Source organism: Rissa tridactyla, chromosome 4 (genome assembly GCF_028500815.1).
Source record: "Rissa tridactyla isolate bRisTri1 chromosome 4, bRisTri1.patW.cur.20221130, whole genome shotgun sequence".
In the NCBI taxonomy this organism is placed as follows: domain Eukaryota; kingdom Metazoa; phylum Chordata; class Aves; order Charadriiformes; family Laridae; genus Rissa; species Rissa tridactyla.
This window is the reverse complement of record NC_071469.1, coordinates 79,044,158-79,068,932: the sequence shown is the minus strand read 5'-3', so window position 1 is coordinate 79,068,932 and position 24,775 is coordinate 79,044,158. Positions and strand designations below refer to the sequence as shown.

At 45.2% G+C, this 24,775-nt stretch overlaps 1 protein-coding gene across 5 annotated transcripts in view; it reads right to left on the bottom strand.

Moving 5' to 3' along the window:
* The window catches only part of ZNF423 (zinc finger protein 423), a 274,882-nt gene that overhangs the window by 145,324 nt on the left and 104,783 nt on the right, over window positions 1–24,775 (bottom strand). For 3 of the 5 annotated variants that reach the window (XR_008465899.1, XM_054198169.1, XM_054198167.1), the window contains exons 3-4: window positions 18,008–18,208; window positions 13,948–14,028 (exon numbers count right to left, since the gene is read on the bottom strand). Coding sequence is in view for 3 of the 5 variants with exons in the window: in XM_054198167.1 (XP_054054142.1) it covers window positions 13,948–14,028; window positions 18,008–18,208 (282 nt within the window). In the remaining 2 variants the exon portion in view is untranslated. Of the gene's footprint in view, window positions 1–12,358; window positions 12,684–13,947; window positions 14,029–18,007; window positions 18,209–24,775 lie in introns of those variants that run through there. The other 2 variants (XM_054198168.1, XM_054198172.1) reach the window with 2 other exon arrangements.

The following is a 24,775-nucleotide window of genomic DNA, read 5'->3' as shown; positions in this document are numbered from 1 at the left end:
AGGTGCTAGAGAGCACGGCTGTGTGAAATTTGGCAATACAGCTTCACTGGCAGGAACAGGGAGGTTAGTTTTGGCTCACATGAGATCCTCCACCCTCTATTTTGCTTTGAACAGTTTTAATGAAAAACTCAAGTGAGATTCAGCGGCAACCATCAGGTTTTATCTAAGGTTGGTCAAAATCAAAAGAAATTTGATTTCTGTGTGCATAACGTTGGAGAGGGAATACATTTCTCCTTAAAAGAGACTCTGTATTTTTAGTTATCTTTGGAAGAGAAGGTAGACGGGAGACCTATAATTCTTTCACACATATGCAATGCATGTAGGCAAGCAAAACATCGATGTGGTGCAGGATAGAGTGAATAGGTAAGTGCATCATCCAGCTTGTAGTACTGGGCAGCAGACAAGCCTGTCCACTTTACTACTGCCAGAGGAGCAGTTAGCCACTCCTCCCACCTACTTGCAGCAGCAAAATGAGAAAATGCTGCTTTTCAGCTTTAATAGTCACTTATTTCATTCAGAGAAGTTAAGGGTGCATCTGGAAGAGCTACGATGCCCAAATCATTACATCTTTGCCTCTTACCATGATGTATTTTGGAAAATCTAGAGCCCTAGAGCACAAGAAGTGGAAGGAGAAGGAGGTAAATCACAGTGTGCTGCTTATTCTGACACGTGGCAGGAGGAAGGAGAGACAAAATCCTCTTAAGGATGGCGAGGAGGAATACAGACTAAGGACAGACAGCCCCACCTTGACAAGTATGCAAGCGAGTTGGCTGCCTGCCCTTCCAAGATCTCCAAACACATCAAAGGCAAGAGGTGGTTACAGACCACTAAGACTTTTTCCACTCAGAAGACCAATGATATTAAAGGGACGATTCCCTGCCTCCTAAAAAACCGAAATATCTTGCTAACACAGACCAGCAACATTTACTTCTAGTTTTCTGTTCCCTGTAAAACCAGAGATCACATACTTAGCTTTCCTCTTTGCAGAGTACACTGAAAATGTCAGAAAAACGGGACAAGCTAGCTCATAAATAATTGCAGAGCCCCTCCTGAAAAAGGTTGAGAGGGAGGTGGGATGAAAGCTCCCAGCCAGGAAAGCTGGGACTGCCAAGGAGCAGAACAGAATAAGGGCAAGGACAGTGTGTGATATCCCAGCTCCATCTGTATGCAGAAATGAAAGGCATTGAGGAAAATATCAGTGCGGGTTATGGCAGGCGTTCCCAGGTGTGGGGAAATCCTCGGGGGAAGAGCATCATCAACAGAAAATACAGCAGACCTTATAAGAGACAGCTGACGTGGCAGATCCTACAAAAGCTTGTCTGCGGTATCTGAACATCTTTTGTTCTGTAGCCCCATTCTTTCACCTGGCAGCTCACAGAAGAAAAGACCTGAGAGATGTTCCTGTCACAGGAGACTTTTCCTCAAAAGGCTCCCAAAAGGAGGAGGGACCAGGGTAATGCGGGGTCCACTACGGGGGATGCGTGGCAGAGGAGGCTTTACCTTTCTAGTAACGACTCTCCTACATTTCTGGAAATTCTCCCTAACCCTATCCCCTCGCTACCTGCAGAGTGATAACAAAGCCAACGTTGTCCATCAAGTCTCAATCTGAAGTGACTCATTTATTCCCAAGAGCTTTGTGATATTTTTTTCAGCCTGGCATCCTAAGAAAACAAGGTTTATGTGATCATATTACCTGTCATATGTCTTAACTGTTTGTCCCTTCCTATTAACTTCTGAATCACACCGGACTGGGGATAGAGGGCTCAGAGAGAAATTGAGTTTCTCTTATAGAAATTGAGTTTCTATAAGATTGGCGAACCTACCTTTGATTGGGTAGGACAGAAACCCCAGTTCACGTCTCTGCTGAGAGAAAGGCTAAGAACAGAGTCAGCGTTTATCGGAGCAAGCACAGCTCTCGGGCCGGTCCATGCGTGTGCCTCCCGGCCAGCCAGCACAGCACATGCTGCCTCTTGCCTTGCTTGTAGGCAGAGGACAGGCCAGGGAGGCGAGGGTGCTCTATGGGGAACGGGGGTGGTTGGGGGGCTGAGCTGGACTACTGCAATGAAGCAGCACAACATCATAGCAAGTCCAGCATCACATATACGAAAACTTTTTTTTTTCCTGCCAAATTGCCTGTAACATCATGACACATCATCGGGGACAAATGCCAGTATTTCTCAAGTACTCACCGAATCCAGTATGCAGCCACACACAAACCAGCAACTAGTCAGAGAGTTCATCCATTAGGTTTGTTGCTACAACTTTGTCTTCCCTTTTGCCTAAGTATGGCAAGTAATAGAAAAGTCACAGTGAAGTCACTTTATCTCCTGATGTCGCCACTTTCTAGGTCTGCGCAATTAATGCAGGGTTTCTTGAAAGTAGAAAGCGTGTGATGAATCAAACGTGAGTACTCTGGAAACAGCGCTCCCGCAAGACCGCGAGGCTTGGCTCTCAAGTGAGTTTGTGACATTGGTAAAAAGCAGCTCTCCGCCCCAAGTGTGCTCTGCAGGGGCATTTTCCTATATCTACTGACCAAACTATCGATTTTTAAGGAAAAGTAAAAGAACAAGAAAAATGTCCCTTTTTCCTGTAGCACCACATGATAAATTTCATTCGCCCCATCCTAACTGCTTCTAGTGACAGTGCAGTGTTTGTCTGAATTTTTAGCAGATGTTTCTAAGCACTCTTGACCACTTCTCTCTCCTGAGGATTTCTGCAGTGGGATAGCTCTAGATAGTAATACAAACAAAGCTTGTAAGAGGCTCTCGGGGATAAATCTGTAGACACTGCATCTAGGATGGGTGTGGGTATGGGTCCAAGCCTTATGAAACTTTGTAAATATCCTCTAAAGACCAGCAAGCTGGACTGACCCTGCCTGCAGATGTTTTTGAGCTTACCAGCCCCACAGTGAAAAGCAAGACAGCTTAAAGATAACTGCACCACTCCTGAAACAGCCCAAGAGCGGGATTTAAACCGAAAGTTATAAAAGCAGGAATATACTGGAGCAGAACAGAATAATGCAAAGGATGATGTGTGATGGTGTAACTCCATTTCAATTCAAAATACCAATGACGCTGCGAAGGGGATCAGTCTGGGCTGAGGCAGAATTTCCCAGATGTCAGGTTACCCTTGGGAACGAACACACTGGATTCAACTGACAGGTGTGAAGGTACTCATGCAGTCAGAACACAAATCACTCCAAAAAAATAAAATCTCTGCTTTCATTTTAAAAGAAAATGAGTACCTTGTGCTAATGCCTGGCAGGGAGGCAGTGACATCTGCCTGAGTTTGTACACGGCCTGAAACAATCAGCTAAAACATGACCCGTTGTTGCCACGCTTATGGCTGCTAGTTTGCGTTATCAGAACGTGACCGTAGCTATTTCATACCAAAATGAAGCCTATTAAAGCTATTGTCAGTGCCTCCCAGCAGCTGAAACTGTTTTTTTAAAAGGTCAGTCTACTAGCTGGAGAGTGAAAACAAGCGAGGCGGCTGTGCCAGCCCTTAGGATGTGGCTGCATCCTGCAGTCTGCTTTTGCATTCCCTTAAATGTCGGGCAAGAAGCAGCAGCGAGGTCTCTGCGGAGCCCGACTGCCCTGCCAGCGGCGGGGGGACGGGCGGGCGGCTGGGCTCCGGCGGGGAGGGGGGCGGGCAAGGGGCCAGCGGGGAGCCGTGGGGCGAGCCCCCCCGGGGCCCCCACGCACACCCCCACCACAGCACACTGCACCTACTCGGTGCCGGGGCAGAGAAAGGGATGGCTGTAGAGGACACCGCTTTTTTCAATCCCATTCAGCTCTGTGGCGGCTGTGTCATTCACAATACCGCAGCCCTCCCCCACCCCCAGAAAAACCCATAAAAAAGCCCCAACCTGAGAACCACTTCCCCACAAATAGCATAGCATAGCTCCAAACACCCCCACCCTCAGCACAGACCAGGCATTTGCTGTCATCTTCTATATTAGCATTTCTGTTAACCCTTTTGTAAGATCGTTTGACTCGGTTTCCAAATTCCTCATTCTGAAAAACACTTGTTAAATATTGGCCCTGACTGCTACACAACGTGATAGCTTGGTAGTCATAACCCACAAGATATATTTAGCTTCACAAACTCATCATCAATGGATTTTGAAAGCATTGTAGCCAACAGACTGGAAACCACATGCAATACAAACACATAATAGAACTTTTAATGTGTAAAGAGACTAAACAAAAAGATCCTTGACCTTCTTGCTTTCCCTTGCATACCATTATCCCCAGTGAGACAGCAAATGGAATGACGTGGAGAGCAACAGCTACCATCTAGCAACTTTGGAAGCCAATTTCTACAGTAGTTAAGCAGTTAATGGCGTTAATCAGAATGATAACTTATTAAATTCTACATTTATGCAAATAGCATTTTGGCATATCTCATGGAGACCTGAGTAGCAGAGCTCGCCAGGAAAAGGTCCCAACATCTTTTACATTTGCTGTTCTTTTTTCTTTTTTTGTTAATACCACATAAAATAGTGTCCGCGATGGCTGGCACATCAGACAAACCACACTTACTTAAATAAAAAGCTCTAGTCAGAAATTAATCTCCACCATCCCAAACAGATTAATGAACAAACTGTTTCATTCTTAACCTTTACGGAGCAGGGATTAATCTCTAATCTAAATCCAATCTCCATCTCTATCTTTTTAACAAGAAGTTGGCATTTCCTATAGACCTTCCTAGAACAGGCAACATTTACTGAACAAGGAAAACGGCAGATATCCCTAACTCTCTCCATGCTGCAGTAGCTAGGGTATCTATAGCACAAAAATATAAAGCAAGAGTAGTTTATGAGTGTGACATGAAAGGACGTTACCTGCCTGCGATGAGATGTGTCAGGAAAAGTGCAGGGTAGGGTAGCCAGAACTTACAGCAATCTCAGTTTTGTAAAGGCGGCGTGTAAAACTTGCTGTTTTCCAAAAGAAATATCTGGCAACTTTTTTTGGCTCTGGGTCGCATTTAAATGAAATAAGGATGAAAGAAGCAGGGGATTGAATGAATAGCTATGAATTGCACTTTTAATTGCTTTCAAGATGTAAAAAACAACACCAGTGCTTATGCACATCGCTTTCCCTTTTGTTGGTGCTGTTGTTTTTAATAGAATTAAATTCTGCACAGAATTTTACCCATTCATTTAGTTCATTCTCTGTCTTCGGGAAAATGAGGTGGGAACCACTTGCTGCAGGATGTTGAGTAAAATGAGTAGTTCACCACTTGAAATTGTACCTCTATTTTGAAAATCAATAATATTGTTTATACACAAGCCCTAACTGTTGGTTTATTGATGTAGATGTAAATATACGTGTATCTGGGTACCTTCTCCTTGTTTCTGCAAAGCCTGCAACACAGAATGTTAAAATATCTCTGGGAAAAATAATTGGACTTTTTTCTCCCCTTTGGGTACAAATTTCTGTTTTTAAATGAATGTGCAGGTTTCCTGTTGCTGCATGAAGCCTTCTTTTCAAAATACCGTCACTGGCTAATTCTAGGTTTAATTAAAACAGAATGTTTTATATCACAAACACTTCCTTTTTTTCTTTTTCCTTTTTTTTTTTTTTTTTTTTTTAACAGCATAGATCTTCTCTACCTTAAAGTGATTGCTGGCTATTAGGAGAAAAAGGAACTTTTTTTTTTTTAATTTAATGAAATAATTCAAAGTTTTACAGCAACTCTCTTTTCAGAGTCAACTTATGCAAGCACCGAAGCCTTTCCAGAGAAAACAGGATTCTCCCCACCTCCCTCTGGCTTTTCTCCCTACTGAATGCCATGGCCTTCACTCAACCAAAGGAAATGAAAGACAGACTGAGACAACAGCATCACGTGGGTGAAGGTCAGATTGATTTTCAGCTGTGTGGTGCTGTTTTATCACCCTCAGGACAAAAGTTAAGCCCTTCATTTTTTTCATGTCTGCTTTAACAGAGCAACTTGTTTGTTCCTGAAATTTTGGTTGGGCTCCATACCACCAAAATTATCAAGGACAGCCTAATTTAAAACATTTGTGGAGATCTTCTTCCTCAGAGTAAAATCCAGAGCAGCCCACACACCACAATGTTTCTACCCATGAGTTTCCTCTATTCCCTGTGTACAAATAGTGACTCCTTGAAACTACTGAGGTTCCCGCAGTGACATTCGCTGACAGCAGCAGGAGAGCGGGATGCAGCTGCCGGCTGCTCAGCAATGATCCTGGGCACGGGGAGAGGAGCATTTGCTATCTCAAAAGGGGCAAGTTCACAAATTGTTTCTTCTCCCCATCCTCCTTCCCTCCCTCTTCCCCCTGCTCGGAGTGGCCAGGCTCTCCAAGAGCTGAGCCTCCCGCCTGTCACTCGGTGATCCAGACACGCACGGCCAATTACTGGGGCAGCCACTGGAAAAGCAGACACTTTTGCTAACTCCGATTGCACTTTTCCCAACTCCAGTACCACTCGCAAAATCACTCCCCCCAACTTGCTGTAAGGACTGGCTCTCCTCATTCCTCTTTTAATCAAGACTGATGCTCCCCCCCAATAACGTTCTTTCCAATACAGCAAATTTTAGCTGGTCAGGTCTTCAAAACGGAACTGATTAAAATAAAATGAAGCATTTTGTACATTATAGATATGTATGTGTATACCTAGTTATCGAGAGAAAGAGCATCTTCCCTTCTGATATTTGCATTTCCAGAGTTTAAACTGGCAGGCAGAAAACTCAGTATTCTCTCATTTAAGCTATGAAACAAGAAAATCCTACTCATTTTCACTTTCTTTTGCTCCAAATTTGTGTAAAATTTGTCTTATTTGTGTGAGGAATGCAGCAGTGTTGTGACTGCCTCCTAAAGATGACAGTTTATCCTCCAAAAAAGCAAGGAATTCTCTCTGCTTTATTTCTATGTACCAGAGGCTGCGGTCAAAATCAAACCCAGTTACACGGGATGCCATTGAAACACCTAATGGAATACAATTCCTACATGAAACAGCTCTTGTAAAACAAACTCCAGGAAGTGTCTGTAAGAGGGGAAGGAGCAGAGAAGGACTGTAAGGTGAGATGAAGCAGCTATCCAGCTTGGAGCTGGATGCGATCTGAATGCAAATTACATCATTTGCTGTTTCGTGAACAAAGATTTGACAAACACACATCTTTAGCTCATTTGAACCTAACTGAGACTGCCTGTGAAGAAGCACATGGAGCAGTCTGATTTCTCGCAGCACCTCGAGGAGATCTGCAGATGCTGGTCCCTGTGGGACGGTTCAAGGAAGGCTCTGCATGTGTACGGAGCCCCAAGGAAGAGCTGGCTCTGGACAACGGACGAAAGAGCAACTGCGGCTGAGAGTAAAGGAGAAAACAGTAACACTAGGTAAGGTGTAACTTAAATGTATAAACTGTGAAGCAACTCAGTTACGTGCGGGGCCTGGAAAGGGCAAATGCCAGCGCAGCGTCAGGGAGCAGATTGCCGCAAGCAAGATGCAACATGGTGGCAGCACAGAAAGGAGCAAAGAAACCAGCCTTCGAGGAGGGAGCCCACAGGGACACCAGCACAGACAACGGGGAGAGGGCAGGGAAGAGAGTGGTCACACCGAGGAGACAACCAGAAGAGCTCACAAAAGCAAAATCCCATATGATGCAGAGACAGACCACAAGCTGAGCATCAACGTAAACACTAAAAAACTGTCCTAGAGGCGTGTTGAATTTTTGGCTTAGTTGGTTGCTATGGTTTATTGATGCAGATTGAACAATGCAATTCAAATCTGCTTAAACTATTCTTGGAGTCCAGTAAATCACCTGCATTCAGTTTACTCACAGAAAATCAACACAGGTGTATATATTTATGTTTCTGTAGGCTGTGAGGTCATAAAGGGAATTTATTTTACTTCAATCTTTCCAAATTTTCTAATGAATAATTAGTAGATGTAGATTTCTAAAATGACCATTTAATATAAATTATATCCAATCTCATTTATTTTAAGAGATATCATTAAGTACAAAGTCTGCATGAGTGAACTGAGTTCACTGTAGAGGAAATGACTGGGAATTACGTTCAAAAATCTATTCAAATGTTTAATGTAACAGATTCCCTGGAGAAGAGAAAAGCAATGGGCTTCTTCAGCCTTCCCTTATGTCCTCCTCAGCAAGGCTAACAGTAATTGAGTAGCAACTTAAGCAGGAGCCAAAAAGTTTTTCACCATTTTGCTGAGAAAGATTTTTAAAGAAGCCTAAAGAGATGGACCCACAGGCCAAAGAAATGGTTCCTTCAAGAGGAAGCTCACCCCCCTGGTTATAGGTGTCACCTACAATGAAACCCATCTTGGACTAATGACCTTGGCTCTTCCACCAATTTCAAGCATGTTATTAGGCAAATTGGTGAAGCCAGAGTTACAGTCATTCTCATTCAAAATAAGTCAGGCTGTTAAGAGAGAAGGTCTTGAATCCTCACCCAAACCCTAACCTCTTGTCCCTACCTTGTGCAGCTCCATAGGGCACCAGATCCAGAAGCTGCACAGACTAAAAATGAATCCTTTTAATTGTCAGCAATGTCCGCTCCCAAAGGCAACACAAACCTTCTATCAGCATAAGGTAGGAGACGGAAGGAAGACCCCTTCCAGTAACAGTCAAGACTCAAGTCAAAGTAGAGCGATGACTTCTTGAATTCATGATGATAAAAGTAAGAATAGTACTTCCTTATGGCAGAAAGGACGTGCTAGTCTAAATTTTTAAAGAGTATGAAGTGCTCAAATGCCCTAAGAAGTATTTAACACAAACAGACCAAGTGCCTTGAAAAGCCCAGATCAATTTTTTATTAGTTAAGGCAATGAAAGCTGGTTGTAATAAGCAAGAATTTTGAATAACATTACCTATACTTAATACACATTGTTTAACTTAAATTTCTACTGAATATATTTTCAACAATTTTGAATTAAATATGAAATCTATTTTAAAAATTCACCTTACCATTAAAAGCTTCTATTAAAATTACTTCAATGAAACAGCATTCAAGAGGTAACATACTTCTTGCCAAAGCTTTGAAGAAAGTCAGAAGCTGCTTAGACCTCTGGTGGAGGTCTTCTGATGTGCAAACCCAGTGTGGAGAGCAACAGCCTCTCCGGCAGGTATAGGGAAAATATTTCCCTTATTCAATTTATTTGACTGGTTCAGTCCAATAACGAGTTCGTTCAGAACAGAGAAACTATTTGGCAGATGATTGCTAATTTGCTTCTTGCCAACGCACAGTAAAGAAAGGCAGAAGAGCCCTACGGGGAACACAGGCACCTGCCTGAGATTGTCCACAGGAGGCCACATACCTTGGTGGATCCATCCTGCTCACAGGCGACCGCCGTGGTGCACGGGTGCGGGCTGCCGGCCGGCACGGATGACGCCGCAGAGCCCTCTCTCGAGTCGGCGCTTGAGGCAGCCTGAGCCCTGGGCTCCCAGACCCAGAGGCCATGCGGAGATGCTCTAGCGAGTGCTCCCAAAGCCAGCCAGCTGAAGAGGACCAACCCATACTGGCACGTTTCCCTAAAGCCAGCCGGCACTGGGGGGTGGAGGCTGCTTTCTGGCTTCCCCAAGCCTGGAGCACAGTTAATAACATGCCAGCTGTATCTGCAGACAAGCCAAGTTTAATGAGGCTACAACAAAAGCATTCAAATATGCACTACAGAACTTCTGTGGGGATTTTTTCTAGAGCTTGTTTTAAAAAAATGAAAGATAGGAATTCTTGACAATGTTTGTACACACATTTCCTCTATTTTTAATTGATTTCTTTTTAAAAACCCCATTTATATTCTACAAACTAAAAGAAATCAACATTAGAAAGACTTTTTTAATCCCACTACTTCCAACAGCAAAATTATGTTGTGTGATGAGTGCTTGAAATGCACTGCTGGTTGCTTTTTTCTTAATAAACATTGAAGTCTTAATTGTTTTTTCCCTACACGGCCAGACACCATCTTTCTGTCTGCCAGGTCTTCACACCAGGACAAGTACTATCCCTTGCCTCCTGCTCGGGAACCAGGACAGGCACGCAAACATGACCACATCTCTAGCACCAGTGATGGAAGAGATACCTTACCCACTCGCTGTCCTATCACCACATGCCTCAGTCTCTTACTCTGGGTCAAGATACAGGAGGTATCAGTAAGAGGATTGCAAAAATGGATTTGGAGACAGTGGAGGGGGCAGCAAAAGAAGTCTGCTCAGGCATGAGTGGGTGGAGAAGGTGGAAAAGCGGCAATCACTCGCTGTCTTCTCCACCAGAAGGACCGGACGGTATCAAATGAAAGCAGGTGACAAAGCTGAAGTGAACAAAAGGGGATACTTTTCCCCAATGCATAATTGAACTCTGGGTTCCCACCGCGGGAAATGATAAATGTATACCTTGCTTCAACAAGAAACTTCAAAGTGGAAATTCATGGAAGAAGATTATCTGAGGAATTTAAATGAAGAGCACCAAGAAATGCCCAGATAAATTTGCTGACAGCTAGGAGAATATTCTGGGGAAACAGTGCTATGGGACTATCAGGCTGGCTCAGTACAGCTATCCTTATATGAAGACTACTTACCCGATGGTCTGCTAAGGGATAGGGGAAGAAATCAGGAAAAAAAGCAGACTTTCAGTGCACCTCTCGTTCACTGTTCACATCTGTAGTCTGAAGATCTTGACGGCTCTGAATCCGCCAAGGCTATTGATACGGCCAAGGCAGTTTTGTCCCTCAACACCCCACAGGAAGGCAATGCACACCCTTCAGCAGCATCCTAGCCACAAACAATCTATGCTCTTGCCTGTCTGGGACAGGACAACCCCAGCACATCCTCCACCAAGCTCTCTAAGGCATTATTAAAGGCCACTGTATAACAAGCACGCATCTGTTGTAGTCTCCAGGCTATCCTCACTGCATCTCTGAATTGAGTTTCACATATTGGGTTTTGTCTACAACCCTGGGACATGGGTGAATGCTGGGACAGCAGTGATCCTCCTCCCTGTGGGCACAGCTGCCCTTGCAGCACTCGGTAGGCTCCAGCCCTGGAAGGAGCCCTTCCACTCTAACCCCTCCCCTCTCTTTTTAAAAAAAAAATGTATTATTTACTTAGATTTCTATTTTTTGCTGAAATACAACCCTGCCCTCCTCAGACTCACACAATACTCCCTCTGCTCTAACATGGTGATGGATTATCCTTTGCAAACAGCAATCCGAAGCAGGGGGAGAAGGGGAGGTGGAGCTCGGGCACCCCTGGTGTCCCAGAGGGGCTGCGTGAGCCCTGGGGTGGTGCAGGGGGGAGCCGGACAGCCTCCAGATCCCAAACACAGGTCACAGGTGGGAGCTCTCATGGCTGGCACCTGGCAGCTAGCTCCTGCTTCGCAGTGTTTGAGGTGCATCGGTCTTTGTTCATCACCCCATTTCTGGTGCAGCAACATATCAGAAGGTGAGAGTGGCTTCTGAGACAGCCAAGTGCCAAACTGGTCAAGACTTCAAAAGGACACGTGCTTTCTTTAAGAGGCCTCGTTTAAAACATGCACCCACTTCTCCTCTATCCATTTTCATGTGTACCTGTGCTTACTTTGCAGACTACTTTTTGAACTAGATAAAAGTAGATAAAAGAACTCAATTAAAGTAGCAAGAATGAAACAGTCCCTTGCCAATACAAGCATGCTAACGTGTCATCCTCAGCTCCTCACTGGGCCATATATTTAAAAGGGACAGGGAAAAACGTTCTTCCTGCATGTAAAACATATGCTGCTTAAGAAAAGACATCATCATTGCTAAGAAATGTTTGTGCAGCCTCAGAACGCATAGCGGGCCCATCCAGGACAACTGCTGGCTACGTGGAGGCTGAGAAAGGGGTAGGGATAGCTCATTACCTCCTCTCCTACCAGGGGTTTTGGTTATATGCAACCAAACCGCCCGCAGCCATGCTGGCAGCACTCCTATCTGCATGCACAGTGCCTGGTTCTGCCTCCCTTGCCACCGTCCCCAGGGGGACCCAGACACAAAGGTGGCAGTGGCGATTTGCTGGGGGCGGCGCCTGGCGCACTGGCACGCTCTTATCGGCGAGCACACTGCCCGGCTCCTCGCCCCGGCTCCTGTGCGTCTGGGGATCTGCTGTGGGCTCGCCGCCGTGCCCCCACTGCGGGAGACCCTCCGTGAGGCCACAAAGCATATCCTGAGCTGGGTGTTTATGGCGAGCAAGCATTGTTTTAAATTCACGTGTCCCGTCCCCCCCACAAACCCTTATAGGCACCATCACGCCTGCAGAATGCGAGAGGCAGCCAGGAGAGAATTGCTGAGGCTCAGTCCCCTCTAACACCGCCCCATGCCAAAGGGCTGGGGCTGGAGCGGAGCAGCTGGGGGGGCTCACCTACCTTCACCTGCCGGACGACCCTCCGACCTGCCGGGTAAGCAACGCTGTTAGGGAGCATAACACTTTGCACAACTTCCACAAACATATGCAGTATATTAAATGCTACACTAAAAGCACCTTTGTAGACAGCCCCTACTCACGCCGAACACCCTGCATGGTGCAGAGCCAGTGCTGGCGGCCAGCAAGCTGGGCAGCCCACAGCTTTCAGTGGCCCACGGCAAGCAGCAGTTCAGGAAACACATTGCACAGGATGCGCTCATAAACCTTGGTATCAGCAAAGGTTACCGTATGCCTTGTTTGTCTTTAAATTTGCAGCTGTGCTTCTGTTTGACTTCAGATCCAAATTCAGATACAGGAATACACTTTATGTTCTACACGATAAATACATAATTCACTGCGTACCTGCGTAGAAAGCCAGGCAGCCCAGCACCTTATCGGCACACTGATTTTCTGGTCTGTGGAGGCACAAGTCCTGGAAGAAGCCTCCTCGCAGGCTGGGGGGGAACCTCCAGGTAAACTCAAACGTCACCTGTGTGACAGCAGCCGGGGGAGCCGGACCATCCAGCCACGCACACCCCTGCAATGATCTGGGGGTTCAGAGCTCTTGGCACCGACGGGCACAAATACTGCCTACAGGGAGACGTGCCAAGCGCTGGGACCGCGGCCACGGCAGCTGCCCGAGCCCTCGAGAGCCCTGCTGCCCTGCACCTGGAGAGGGGACGCCTGGGACAAGCTAAGGACAGGAGCCTGCGCTTGGAGCTCTCCAAGTGATTGACAATAAAAACACTGCCCCGGTGCCCATTTTCAGATCTAGACAGTGAGAACTGAGGACTCCAGGGAAAATCCATGTTTTTACAGTTTGTGATATTACTGAGCTTTTCTGGTGCCAATTTTAAAACACTGCTATGACCTCTGGAAAGAAGGAAAACTGCATTTCAGCACGACAATGTAGACAAGAACAAAAAAAGGAAACTTGTTATTTTTTTTAGCTTGAAACACTAGTCAGGTTAAGAGAAAGGAGCAGAATTCTGGCAAGGACAAGAGCACTCAGACTGAGCCACAACACAGTAATTAGGGCCAGTAGGTCATTAGAGCCACAGCTGTATAAACTAGGTGTATAATTAAGTTTCCACACTGCTTTTTCACAACTGTATTTCGGTTTCTTTTGTGGTGGATGATCGGTAATTCATTAATTTAAAGAAGCAACAACAGCAGCAGCAAAAAGACAGAAAATCTCCGTCTTGCCAATCAGGTGCAACAAAAGATTACAATTTTGGGGAGGGCTAATTTTGGAAATACATGTAAGAAGTCTCTCTTTGTCAGGGGAAGTACAAAGTACCACCTGACAAAAACATTCATGAGACGTCACTTGTTGACAAGCCGCCGTGTATGATTTTCTGGATAAGCATCCCGCATAAACGGCTGCATGGCAATTATAATTCTTGTAGCAGGTGAAATACAAGAAAATGCAAAATTATACACTAGCATGAAACAGTTACAATACCTCATTTCAAACGTAAGCCTAGTGTACAAGTTACAGGGCATTTAAAAGGAGCAACTGCAAGACTTTAATTATAAACTAGTTCCTACCGTACAGTAGTTTAGAAAAATCAGCCGCTTCCAAGCTGGCAATATCCATATATAGCTCTGCTGCTGTTTGAAACAGACAACCTGTAAAGTTATCAACAACAGAAGAGGACCTCATGAAATGCTCAGAGACCCCACCAAAACCTACTTCTGTCCACTTCATTGATGCGCTAGTTTTCTTTAAAACACTCTACCTTCAGTTGAGAAACTGAAGAAAAAACGTTTACATGAAGATATTCTGACCCATAGGAGGAATGGGGTGGGTGATATGGGTGGAGGAAGCAAAAATAACACAATAAAATACTGGAGCTAAACCCAGGGTAACGCAGGTGGATTAAAACACACAAGCAAAATGGCAAATCTCGTGGCTTTTTAGCCACTTTTCATCAGACAACAACTTGGCATCAGCCACCAGACAATGACATATCGCAGAACAGTTGCCGGATGTGCGCAGCCTCTGGTGCTGGCTGGAGGACACAGTAATTTGTAAATCCATGTGCAATTCTTTACTCTTGTCACTAAAGCTATAACATAGCATCGTGCTATAACACCTACACTGGAACAGCAGTGTGCAAAAAAGTGTATAGAAAAAGACTGCGCATGATGCCGTTGGCAATTACGTAGTCTTCTCTAGTTACGGGGACATGGGATATGAGTGAGTTTTAAATTAATTTTAAATCTTAACACATCCAGTGTATACACTAGTTGTGTTTATTTATTCTTAGAGTATTTTTCTAGATGCTTGCTAGTTGTTTAAGGCACTATTTCCAGGACTGCTGCAGGAGAGCTCATTTGTGGGGGCAAGCTGGGAGACAAGGGAAGACATGAGCCGGTAAGGAAATGTGATGTTCTTTCACTACAAGCTGCCCCCATTTAGACCCTTTTCAGATCCCCGTAGACACTGGAAACCTACAACCTGCAATCACAGACATCAGTCATGAGCAAAAGGTATAAAAGGCACCTAATTCTGTCAGAAGAACGTCTCTACTACACTGACATCAAAAGGAATGCCATGCACTTATGCTACCAGAGATGTCTAGCTTTCAGTGGTGTTTTGTCCTCAAAGAAACAAGTCTGAAATACATGAAAAAGCAAGGGGGGAAATGGCTGTTTGTTACCTCCTTACATGTCAAAGCAGCTGCATTCAAACTGTATTATAACTTCAGCGCGCCGTAATGAATTTCTAAGGGATTCCAGTGAAATGGATGGTTTATCCCATTCTTTGGAGTGATCTCTTGTAATCCTGCAACACTCCTGAGCTACAATACCTTCCTAACTTTAGTATCCCAAAGGAAGTCATTAGTTATGTTGTATTATCAGCCTGGTGATATTATCACTACAAATATTACCTGTATTGATCTGGAGCCATGTAGACACAACTGAAAACCCTGCTTCAGATTAAGACATGAAAACCTAGCTTGCCAAGAGGTCAGGCACTGCATTACACCTCAGATGTGTCAGGCAGGCATTATAGGCAAAAGGAGTGTAGGGTAACTAAGGACACAGTCAAACAGCATATTTTATGGGGTAAAAAACTTTAAAAATACCACACTTCCTAATGCGGCCTTGTATTTTCACCCAGGTAGTGCAAGTCTTGTCAGATGAACTGAACAGAGATGTGCATTTTGCACACTTTCAACAAAAATTCTCATGGCTATTGAACAAACTGGTGGGGCTGAAAGGGTTGGGGTTTTTCCTTAAGGTAAGATATGTAAATATCAAGCAATATTCCAGATTGTCTTCATGGAAACATTCCTATTGCAGAATGTATGAATGCAATCTTCCTATTTACTTTAAATCACTTCAGGATACTAGATTAAACTAAATAGAAAACAGACACTCTTGCTTTGGAACAAGGATATCGTCACATGGAGATAATTAGCACCTATTTCATATATATGCAGATGTTTGTATGGTGCCTTTTTATGACAAAATATCTTCATAGATCATCAGCACATGTGAAGACATTAAAAGAAGACAAAATTATGCTACCTGCAATAAAAATTAGCAATGGGAACACTTACAAATTATTTTGATAAGTCCCAAAAAATAGAATTCATTTTTCTTAGTCTCAACTAACAGAATACTATGTTGAGGATAAATAAAAACTGAGGTGTGAAAACACTGACTGCATTGATAGGAATTGAATCTCTAGGTTGCTACATTTTAATGTATATTTGCCTCAGGAAAAATAATTCTCCTTTTCATAACGCTGTTGGTCCCCAGTCATAACCCCATAACCTTACGTTGCTCCTCTGGTGTCCCGGCCAGCAGTGCCCGCTCCCCTCTGCCCTGCCCGCTCCCCCAGTTGTGCCATTACAGCCGTGCTGGGGACCACACAGTGAGCCAGACCCAAGCAGACGCCTGGGCTAAAACCAACCTTTCTTTTGGTGGGGCTCAACCCCAGCACCGTGAGTGGCTCAACCCCAGCACCACCAGCGGCTGTACCAGCTGTACCAGCACCACTGAGGAGACGGAGCAGCGGCCGCCCAGGGAGAGCTGCTGGAGACATGCCCTATGGCTACATGGCCCCCGACTGCCCTGGGGGGATCCTGTCTGTCCCACTCCCTGGGCGGGATGGCATTGGCAATGACTTGTCCCTGTGACGGCTCCTTTGGAAAGGACCATGGTCCACACGGCACCTCGCCTTCCAGTTTGGAATACAAGGATTTTTCTATTCAATGGCATGTATTCCTTACTACCCTGCAGTAGAGTACCAATGGAATTTGCAGAAGTCTCAGGCCAAAGCCATTGTTGTTGGCTGCCCAAGAAACGACCCTGAAAGAAGCAGCCTTTCAATTTTACACACATTCACGTTTGCAGCCTATGTAGTGTTTAAACGAGTGTGCAGAACAAGGAGCCCTGGGGGCAGGCTGGGGAAAAGCCCCAATGTCCCTCTGTCCTTCCTCCCAGCAAGCAGATGGGAAGGAGAGCAGGGGGACCTCGTCTCCACGACCAGAGCGAGACAGGGGAAGGTGCTCTCGGGGGACTCAGACCGAGCCGAAGCCCCTGCCTGACCCTCCCTCCCTTGCAGTTCTGTTTCCTGTATTTTTCTTGGATGAGCATCATTTTACTTATGCCCAAAAAGAAGAGCAGAAAACATGGACTAATTACCAAACAAATTAAGTGGCCAGGGAGGAATATACACTCAGGGGAGAGAGGATGGGACACTGCTGCACCAGAGGAGAAACTCACCCTCCTGCCCTCTGCCAGCCTCAACCTACACATCTGCCATATTAGCAACTGCCTAAAAATATTTTAGATAGATGCGGAGGCAAAAGTGACGACAGAGTATTCAATTCCAGGAAGGTGAAGGATGAGAATCTCTGATTTAAATACATATGAACGTTTTCTGTGCTCCCCCTCCTAAGATTTTATTTAATCTTTGGTAAAATCTGCAAAGCTTTTTACTACCCCCGTAAATCGGCTTAGCGTGCTCTGCAGAATACCTGCTGCTGCCGCCGGCCACGCAAAGGCAGCCGTGCACAAGCAAGATATGTTGCAATTGTTCACACCAATGCTCTGAGCTTGTTCTTACTTCATAGAAAGTAAAATCAAGATCAGTGTCGGCTAATGCCATCCTCACTTCCATAAAATTCAAAAGGCAATGCAATAATAACCTAGGGAGAACGGTGTATTTTTAGGGTGGGATTATGAAACTCACACTATGGATTTTAATCTCAGAAATCGGCATGTTCTTTTATGGGGTTCAGAGGCCGTTCTTCCTGGGAGTTTTGCACACTTCAGTCATTTAACTTTTTTAATCTTCCTACATTTGGAGAGAGAGGGAAAAATACCTTGCCTGAAACTTTTAGCATTAAAAAAACCCCCACAACATTTTTGTCTAACGTAATTACTGACAGATTCCAATTGGAAAGCTGTTGCTTTTATTTTAATTTTATTAAAGGAGTGAACAAAGGCTACCCAAGGCACCACAATAAAATTACATTAACTGTAAAATTACATTATTAATTCTTTAATCTCACTTGAGGCCTCAAGCTGTTGCTATGTCCAATTACCCAGCTAACCACCTGTCAGAACTGTAAAGCTAGTTTAACATTACCTCCAGGACAGTTGTGTGCCCTGTGTTCAGTCAGGTCTGCCAGTGAATCGAAGTCCTGCTGACAGTTATCGCAGGTGTAAATTGACTCATCCTCCATGTCTTCATCTTCCTCATTTCTCTCTTCCTGGCTCGTCACACTGTTCCTCTCTTCCAGGGCCCGGCTGTCCTTCGCTTCGCTCTCCAGCTCTCCTCCCAGGCCACCTGCCAACAGCAAGAACATCCTCTAAGTTTGAGAGGTCTGAAAAATAAGAGCTTTAAGAAGGATGTTGCGCTTATTAAGATACATTTAATTACAGCCGCTCTCACATTATTCCCGACACCTTTCATTATATTAATGTGGTTTTTATATCATGCGGTGCAACAATTCTCAACTGTATTCTCTGCTGCTTAGTGCGAATCCTGCAAACACTCTCTCCTAATCTTCTCTGGTGGGTGTATAGCAGGAGCCTCTAACTCTCTGTCATATAAAGTTGTTAGTGTTTTATCACTTAACCAGATTCTCAAAGCTTTAAAATTGGCAAGATTAATTACAGCCCGCAAAGAAAAGGCATGTGCTGAATTTTAATTCTCAATGCTCTCCTCTCCCCGCCGCCTCCAAGCCCCAATATTAGTAACAACAAGAAAAAAACACTCTAGCTGAAGACCCGCCCCAACGCACACATATACCCCAGGACGTGAGAGGTCTCACTGAACTAATGAGAGGCACTTTGCTGGGCAGAAGAGCCCTGTGCTGAGCCGACCTAGCCGGGAGCCGACAGCATTGCGTCTGACCTTCAGGTCTCTCAGATATTTTTTATCTTCATCTGTGACCGGAGTGTGGGCTAGCACAAACATCTTTGCCAAAAAACCCACAAGTTTTCATGCGCATTAGTGTACAAGGAGACTGAGCTCTCTGGCAGCTCCAGAAACACCCCATGCAGGAGGGCTGTGCACCCTGGGGCCGTGTAGGTGGCCGCTCCATGCACAAGGTGCTGGCTGGCTCTCCACCGGCAGCGGGGTGGGATACAGGGGCAGCTGGCCATGGTCAGTCCCCTCAGCATGCACTCGGTGGCCTGTCATGAGGGATGGGCTTGCAGCCACGTGCGCATGACTCCAGGACACCCCCTTGGCCATGGTGGCCACCCAGACATGCCTGAAGCCAGCAGTGCCCAATGGCTCCGTGCAGCACTGCAACCAGCCCTCACTTGGACTCTCCGGAGAGGCTGCAGGGGCAAAAAAGCCCCTCTAAGTCCCTGTTGCCCTCTCAGCAGGGAAAGCTTCCATTAGACACACTGGCCATGCTGACCAGCTGAAACAGAGATGCTTGTGCCTCTTCCACACTCGTGTCCCACCAACATGGGCGATACAGCTGCAGGTGCCATGCCTGCACCATTTCACCTGCCTCCGCGGGCACTCGCACACTCTGAATACATCGTGGGTAGGACAGGAACATTTGAGAAATCCTCCAGCAAAGTGAAATGGAACCGCAGGCTCTTCCAGCAGAAGAGGTCCTCCTGCACCACGCGCCGGCTGACCCCGAAAGCCTGGGAGCTGCTCGAGCCAGGCAGGAGGGAGATGCCACCTTGTTGGCTTGGGATGTGTCTGGGTTTTAAGCCATTAAGGAAACACCAGCAAACAGAGAGATGAATTGTTTCTAAAATTAGATCAGCGCCAAAAAGATTAAGGACAACCAATGCTGAGAACATGAAACAGAGCTGAAAAATAAAATTTATTAAAGATGAAAACTGGTTACCACAAGCGCTGCAATTCAGACACACGCATTAGTAGGGCTCTGCTACCACTATCCAGCCAGAGCACATTTTATACCATCTTCTGCACTGCGCATGATAACATAAATCAACCGGTGTAAAACGCTCTGCAGTTTTCCATGGAGCACTCCTAACATGACGTACCCTTCAAATTGCAATGGAAATATTAAAAATCAATGCCTGCTTGTGGTGTATCACAGCATCCCTCTCAGCAATTAACTGATCTGCACATTTTCAGGTTCTTTTACTGTTAAATTATACATACCCTTCTACTACAAAATTTCCATTAAGGGCTAGATATAATGTTCGTCTTAACAAATCAGATATGCCACTTACACAGCGGTAATGAATTTAAGGATTTGGTTATAAAAAGTATCACTCACCAAGCTCTCCATATTGTAAGTCATCATCTGTACTATGTTTATTCAATAAAATGCTGTTTGCTGAACCTTATGCTTTATAGACTCTTCCTTAAATAAAAATGTATTGCAATGGAAAAACACATGATTCTGGTTCCCTTTATACTACTACTTCACCCTTCACCGAATACGTTACATTTGAAGCTATGCTAGCTTTGCCTTACTTCACACACAGTTTAATGTACGTATTCAAATTATCACTTCCATTTTGTCATATTTACTTGGCCCACCTTTTTACAGCCTCTCATCCCAGACTGCAGTCACAAACATTTTCGCTCATTCAATCTTTTTAAAGCCTGTATGTCCTGCAGACTTGATAGTTAATAAATCAGAATGTCAACTCTCTGGTTTTATAAGACAGAAACCTATAAAAATAGTCCAAGTATATAAATCTAACCCAAAGAACTGCCACCTGCTTCCATGCCGTCTGCTGACGAAGACCTCAGGGAAGCACTTCTGAACTGACTTTGCCACAACCTGAAGAAGAAAGTTTTTAGGCAACTTTGGGGAGATTTAAGGGACCTTCACTAATATTTTTAGCAGAAATATTGTCTTTTGACAGTTAACCTAAAGAGCAGCTGATCTGGTGAGTACACTGTGACAAATTCATCCTTGGTTTTACTCCAACACTTCGTGACTACACCAGGGATAAAGCTGTTCGACCAAGTCCAACAATAACAAATAATTTAGCACACTGCTTTAGGAAAAATAAATTGTACAATGTGAGATAAGAAAATAGATTCCCGACTGCAAAGCAAAATTCCAGAAACATTTTTTAATTCCCCGTTGAATGGGAAATCTGATCCTCTAGGCAACTTTTCAAAAGCGTCATTGCTTGACAGAGTTGTATGTCAAATAACACAACAGTGAATCTTGCATAAATTATTTAGCAAATGAAACATTGCTTTAAAATGAGACTTTTTTTCTGTTTTCAGCCAGTTGAAGAAATTTTACATGTCTGCCACGCCTCAGTGTTACTGTCCTTTGAATAACACAGTCTTTAGATTCCTCTGCCGAGCCACATGCTCGGTGCTTGCCTTGCAGAAACCAAACACCACCAAGAAAAATCTGGGGTGTTTCTTGGTTTTTTGACCTTTGCCTCCACTATTTTGTTCACAAGCTGCCAGCGGGGTGTGCAGGGTGCGGGCGGCCCCAGAGAGACACTAGCTCGTTGCCCGGGGGAGCGAAACAGCCAGTGAGTGCCGGGGCGGTGATGGGAATGGGTGGTCCATCCAGCAAGGAAAAGCTTCAAAGGCAGCCCAGCTGCTCCCGTGGTGAGCTCAGTTTCCCCAACAAGGACAGCAGGCTGCGAGCATTCCTCAGGAATTCATTTCTGAGGAGTTCTGCGGTAGTAGTTCACCGATTTAACCTGTACATTTCCCACTGGCAAGAACTGCCGGAGCACCCCATCCCAGTGCAGCCAGGCAGGATGGAGGCACGCGGGCACAAGCACAATGACGAAGGGTTTGGGGTCACCATAGGAGGCCAAGGAACTGCCAGCACCGGGAGCAGGTGTGATTTTGGAGTTTGGCCTGACTCCGAGGCGACACTACCACAGAAAGGGGCTTCTTGGTGGCCAGAGCCAAGTTCCAAAGTCTGCAGAGATCAGCGGCTACCTCACAGCACCAAGCACAGATATGTGTATTAACTGCCACAGCTACTTTTTAAGATGGCCTTGGACATGAGTGAACTTAATTCAATAATAAGTAGTTTCTATCTAGATTGCTAAAAAAAAAAAAAAATAACAAAAATAACTGACCTCCAAGGAATTTGTACAGGGAATGTCTCTGTGAAAGCGGCACAGCACCATGGCTGCACAGCTCCCAGCCGGCACCGGGACATTTGTGCACAGCGCAAGGGCATGGACAAACCTCAGCAGAAGGGAGCTGCTGGCACCATGTCTTAAGATAAATGATTGCTAATTAATTCTAAAGGGGGAGGGGGGAGGGGGGAAGGGGGGGACACCCCTGCATTTCACAAGAACATTATTAGTAATTTTTAAATGAATCTGCCATCTCTAATGATGGCTTTAACAATTTTCCTGCATGAATAAGAGAGGATACAATTTGAGAGATCAGCCTTGAAAGTACACCTCACTCTACCTGAAATGTCAGGAAACAGGGTTGGGGGGCTTTTTGTTTTTCTTTTCTTTTTTTCCTCTCTCCCCCTCTACCCCCTGTAGCACAGTGGAAGGCCTGCAGGGCTTTACACAAGAAGAATATTTTACCCTATGACCCAAACAATCTGGCCAACAGTGAAAAATATGTTATTCTAATTGCCACTAAAGTTAATGTTGTTAATGACTCTTGGTTTTTCTGTAAAAGCCAGCTTATGCTCTAGAAAGTTACTATTTCAAAGGGGACGTACAAAGAACTGGGAGTGTTCCTGCCTGACCTGGTGGTCCAAGGAATGCGGCAAACTTGGCAAAGCTGGAAAAGCAAATCCCCAAAGGTCCGTCTTGAAAGTTGCAGTCAGTAGAAATGCCTTCTGAGCTGTGTTCAAAACAGCTCTGTTACAGGAACAACGCGCTCCTAAAGCCAAATATTTGAAAACAGATTACATGTACCATGTTCAGCTCAGGCCTCACTAAAGTCAAGAGCAAATTTCCACTTGCTTCAGTCAGACCGGGATTTACAGCACCGCTGCCAGTTTGGGGCTGTGCTCGGAGCGGAGTGCGGCAGAGCCTCAGCCCTGGACCACGGTGCCAGCCCAGCTACGACAGCAGCAGCAAACTGCTTTGGGGACTTCAGCTAGTGATGCAGGACTGAAAACACAAGGAGGTCAGAGCCACACTGGAAGTGAAGCTGATGCCTACCTACAATTTCTACTGAGAGACATAGAAACGGGTGACACTGTGCAACACATGGACCAGACAAATTAAGAAAGGATCAAACCTCTTAACTTAATTTTTCAGCTGTGGAATCAAGTATGGATACTTTTTATCTTATCAGCACAACACAGGGCAGGCAAGCCTTTCTGCCTTTGTGCCAGTAAATTTTCTGTGGCTTTTCTTTAATTTATTTTTTTTTTAAGCCTGAGGACTTTTTAAAAGCTGGGATTTATTTTTAAACCAGGATTGTTCTTTGGAACACACTATTTAGTGCAGGGTCATGTCTGGCATTTAATATCTCCAGTTACAGGGCTTCCATCATGAGTTGTTTCTTTCCAGTAGGCATTGGCTGACTTACTGCTAGACACCGCTTCCTACGACAGCCACTCTGCCATGCAGCGCTGCAGCTGCAAGCTACAGAGTGCCCAAAGCTGCGCTGTGCGAGTCATTACCTACGCTCGTACACACACATGCACACACGCTGCCGAGGTCTCAGAGCTGCAAGGCAAAAGATAAAATGAAGAGGGGGAAAGAGGCATCTCTTCATTCCTGTGCCTTGGTCCAAAGGAAAAACAATGAAAAGTCTTACAAAGGGCCACGATAATTCCTAGCAGTTTTCCAGAGATGCAGGACAAGTGATAAAAGTAAATGAAACTGAAGAAATAAAAGCTAATTGCTGGAGGAATGGTGGGTGCTGGCAGATAACCCACACGCCTCATGGGACTCGGCGGAGCCCCGAGGCGCCCACTCAGGGCTACACCCACCCAGGGGTGCTGCCTTCCTGCCCCCCGGCCTGGGGCAGCCGCTCGGCTCCCCCGCAAGACAAAAGGAAAGGAAATTTTGTCTGTAATTAGGAAGCGAGAACAAAAGAAACAACTGAGTTAAAGGAAAAGCCTAATCTAAACGTTCGTTAGTAGACATTTCGCTCGGTGTCAAATGCCAAATCGGTGTGGGGGCGGTCTCTGCTTTTGTGTGGTTTATTACAGTTTAGATTTGTCTCTAGCACTGTCAAACGGCAAGAGAGTCCAAAGTTCTCTGTCATTTGCGGTCAAAGATGAATGAAAAAGAGGCAAAAAAGCCATGAATGTTTCAGTAATGAAAACAAACAAACCTCAGCTGAAATCTTCCCATAGGATGAGAAGTCTTGGCTTTGCCGGGTAATCCTGGTCTGTGGCTCTTCAATGTTTCAAAAACCATCTTTTTTAAACACTTGTATCTTGAACACAGGTGTATGTGTGTGCTACCTCTACTGTGAGCCACTGTAACCACTGCCACCATACCCACACAGAGCAGCCAAAAACCTGCTGCAGCCACGCAAACCAGGTCAAGGCGCGTAGATTGCATCCCAGCCCTAGGACCAGGACGAGGTATCAAAGGCAGCTCGTTCCGCACGTCGAATCCTTGCTACATGCACCAAAAGCAAGCAGGTTTGGTGCTCTACCATGCAGTGCAGCATAGGTCTTTCACACAGTGTCAAACCACATGGGGTTAAAAAAAAAAAAAAAAAAAAAATATGGTGCCTAGCTGAAATGCAAAGAGCCAGAAAAAATAACACCTGAAACACCATGATGTATTCATGCAACGTCAAATTACACGGGATGCCTACATGACAGAGCAGAGAGAGTGAAGCATGGGCTGCGCACAATCCTGACGACGCTCAACTGCCGTGTAACGCTCCTCGCAGTCTGAAGAGATCTGCACATCAGATCTTGCCTTCCCTCAACGAGGGGAAAAAACAATCATAATACCAAAAAAATTATTTGATCCAACA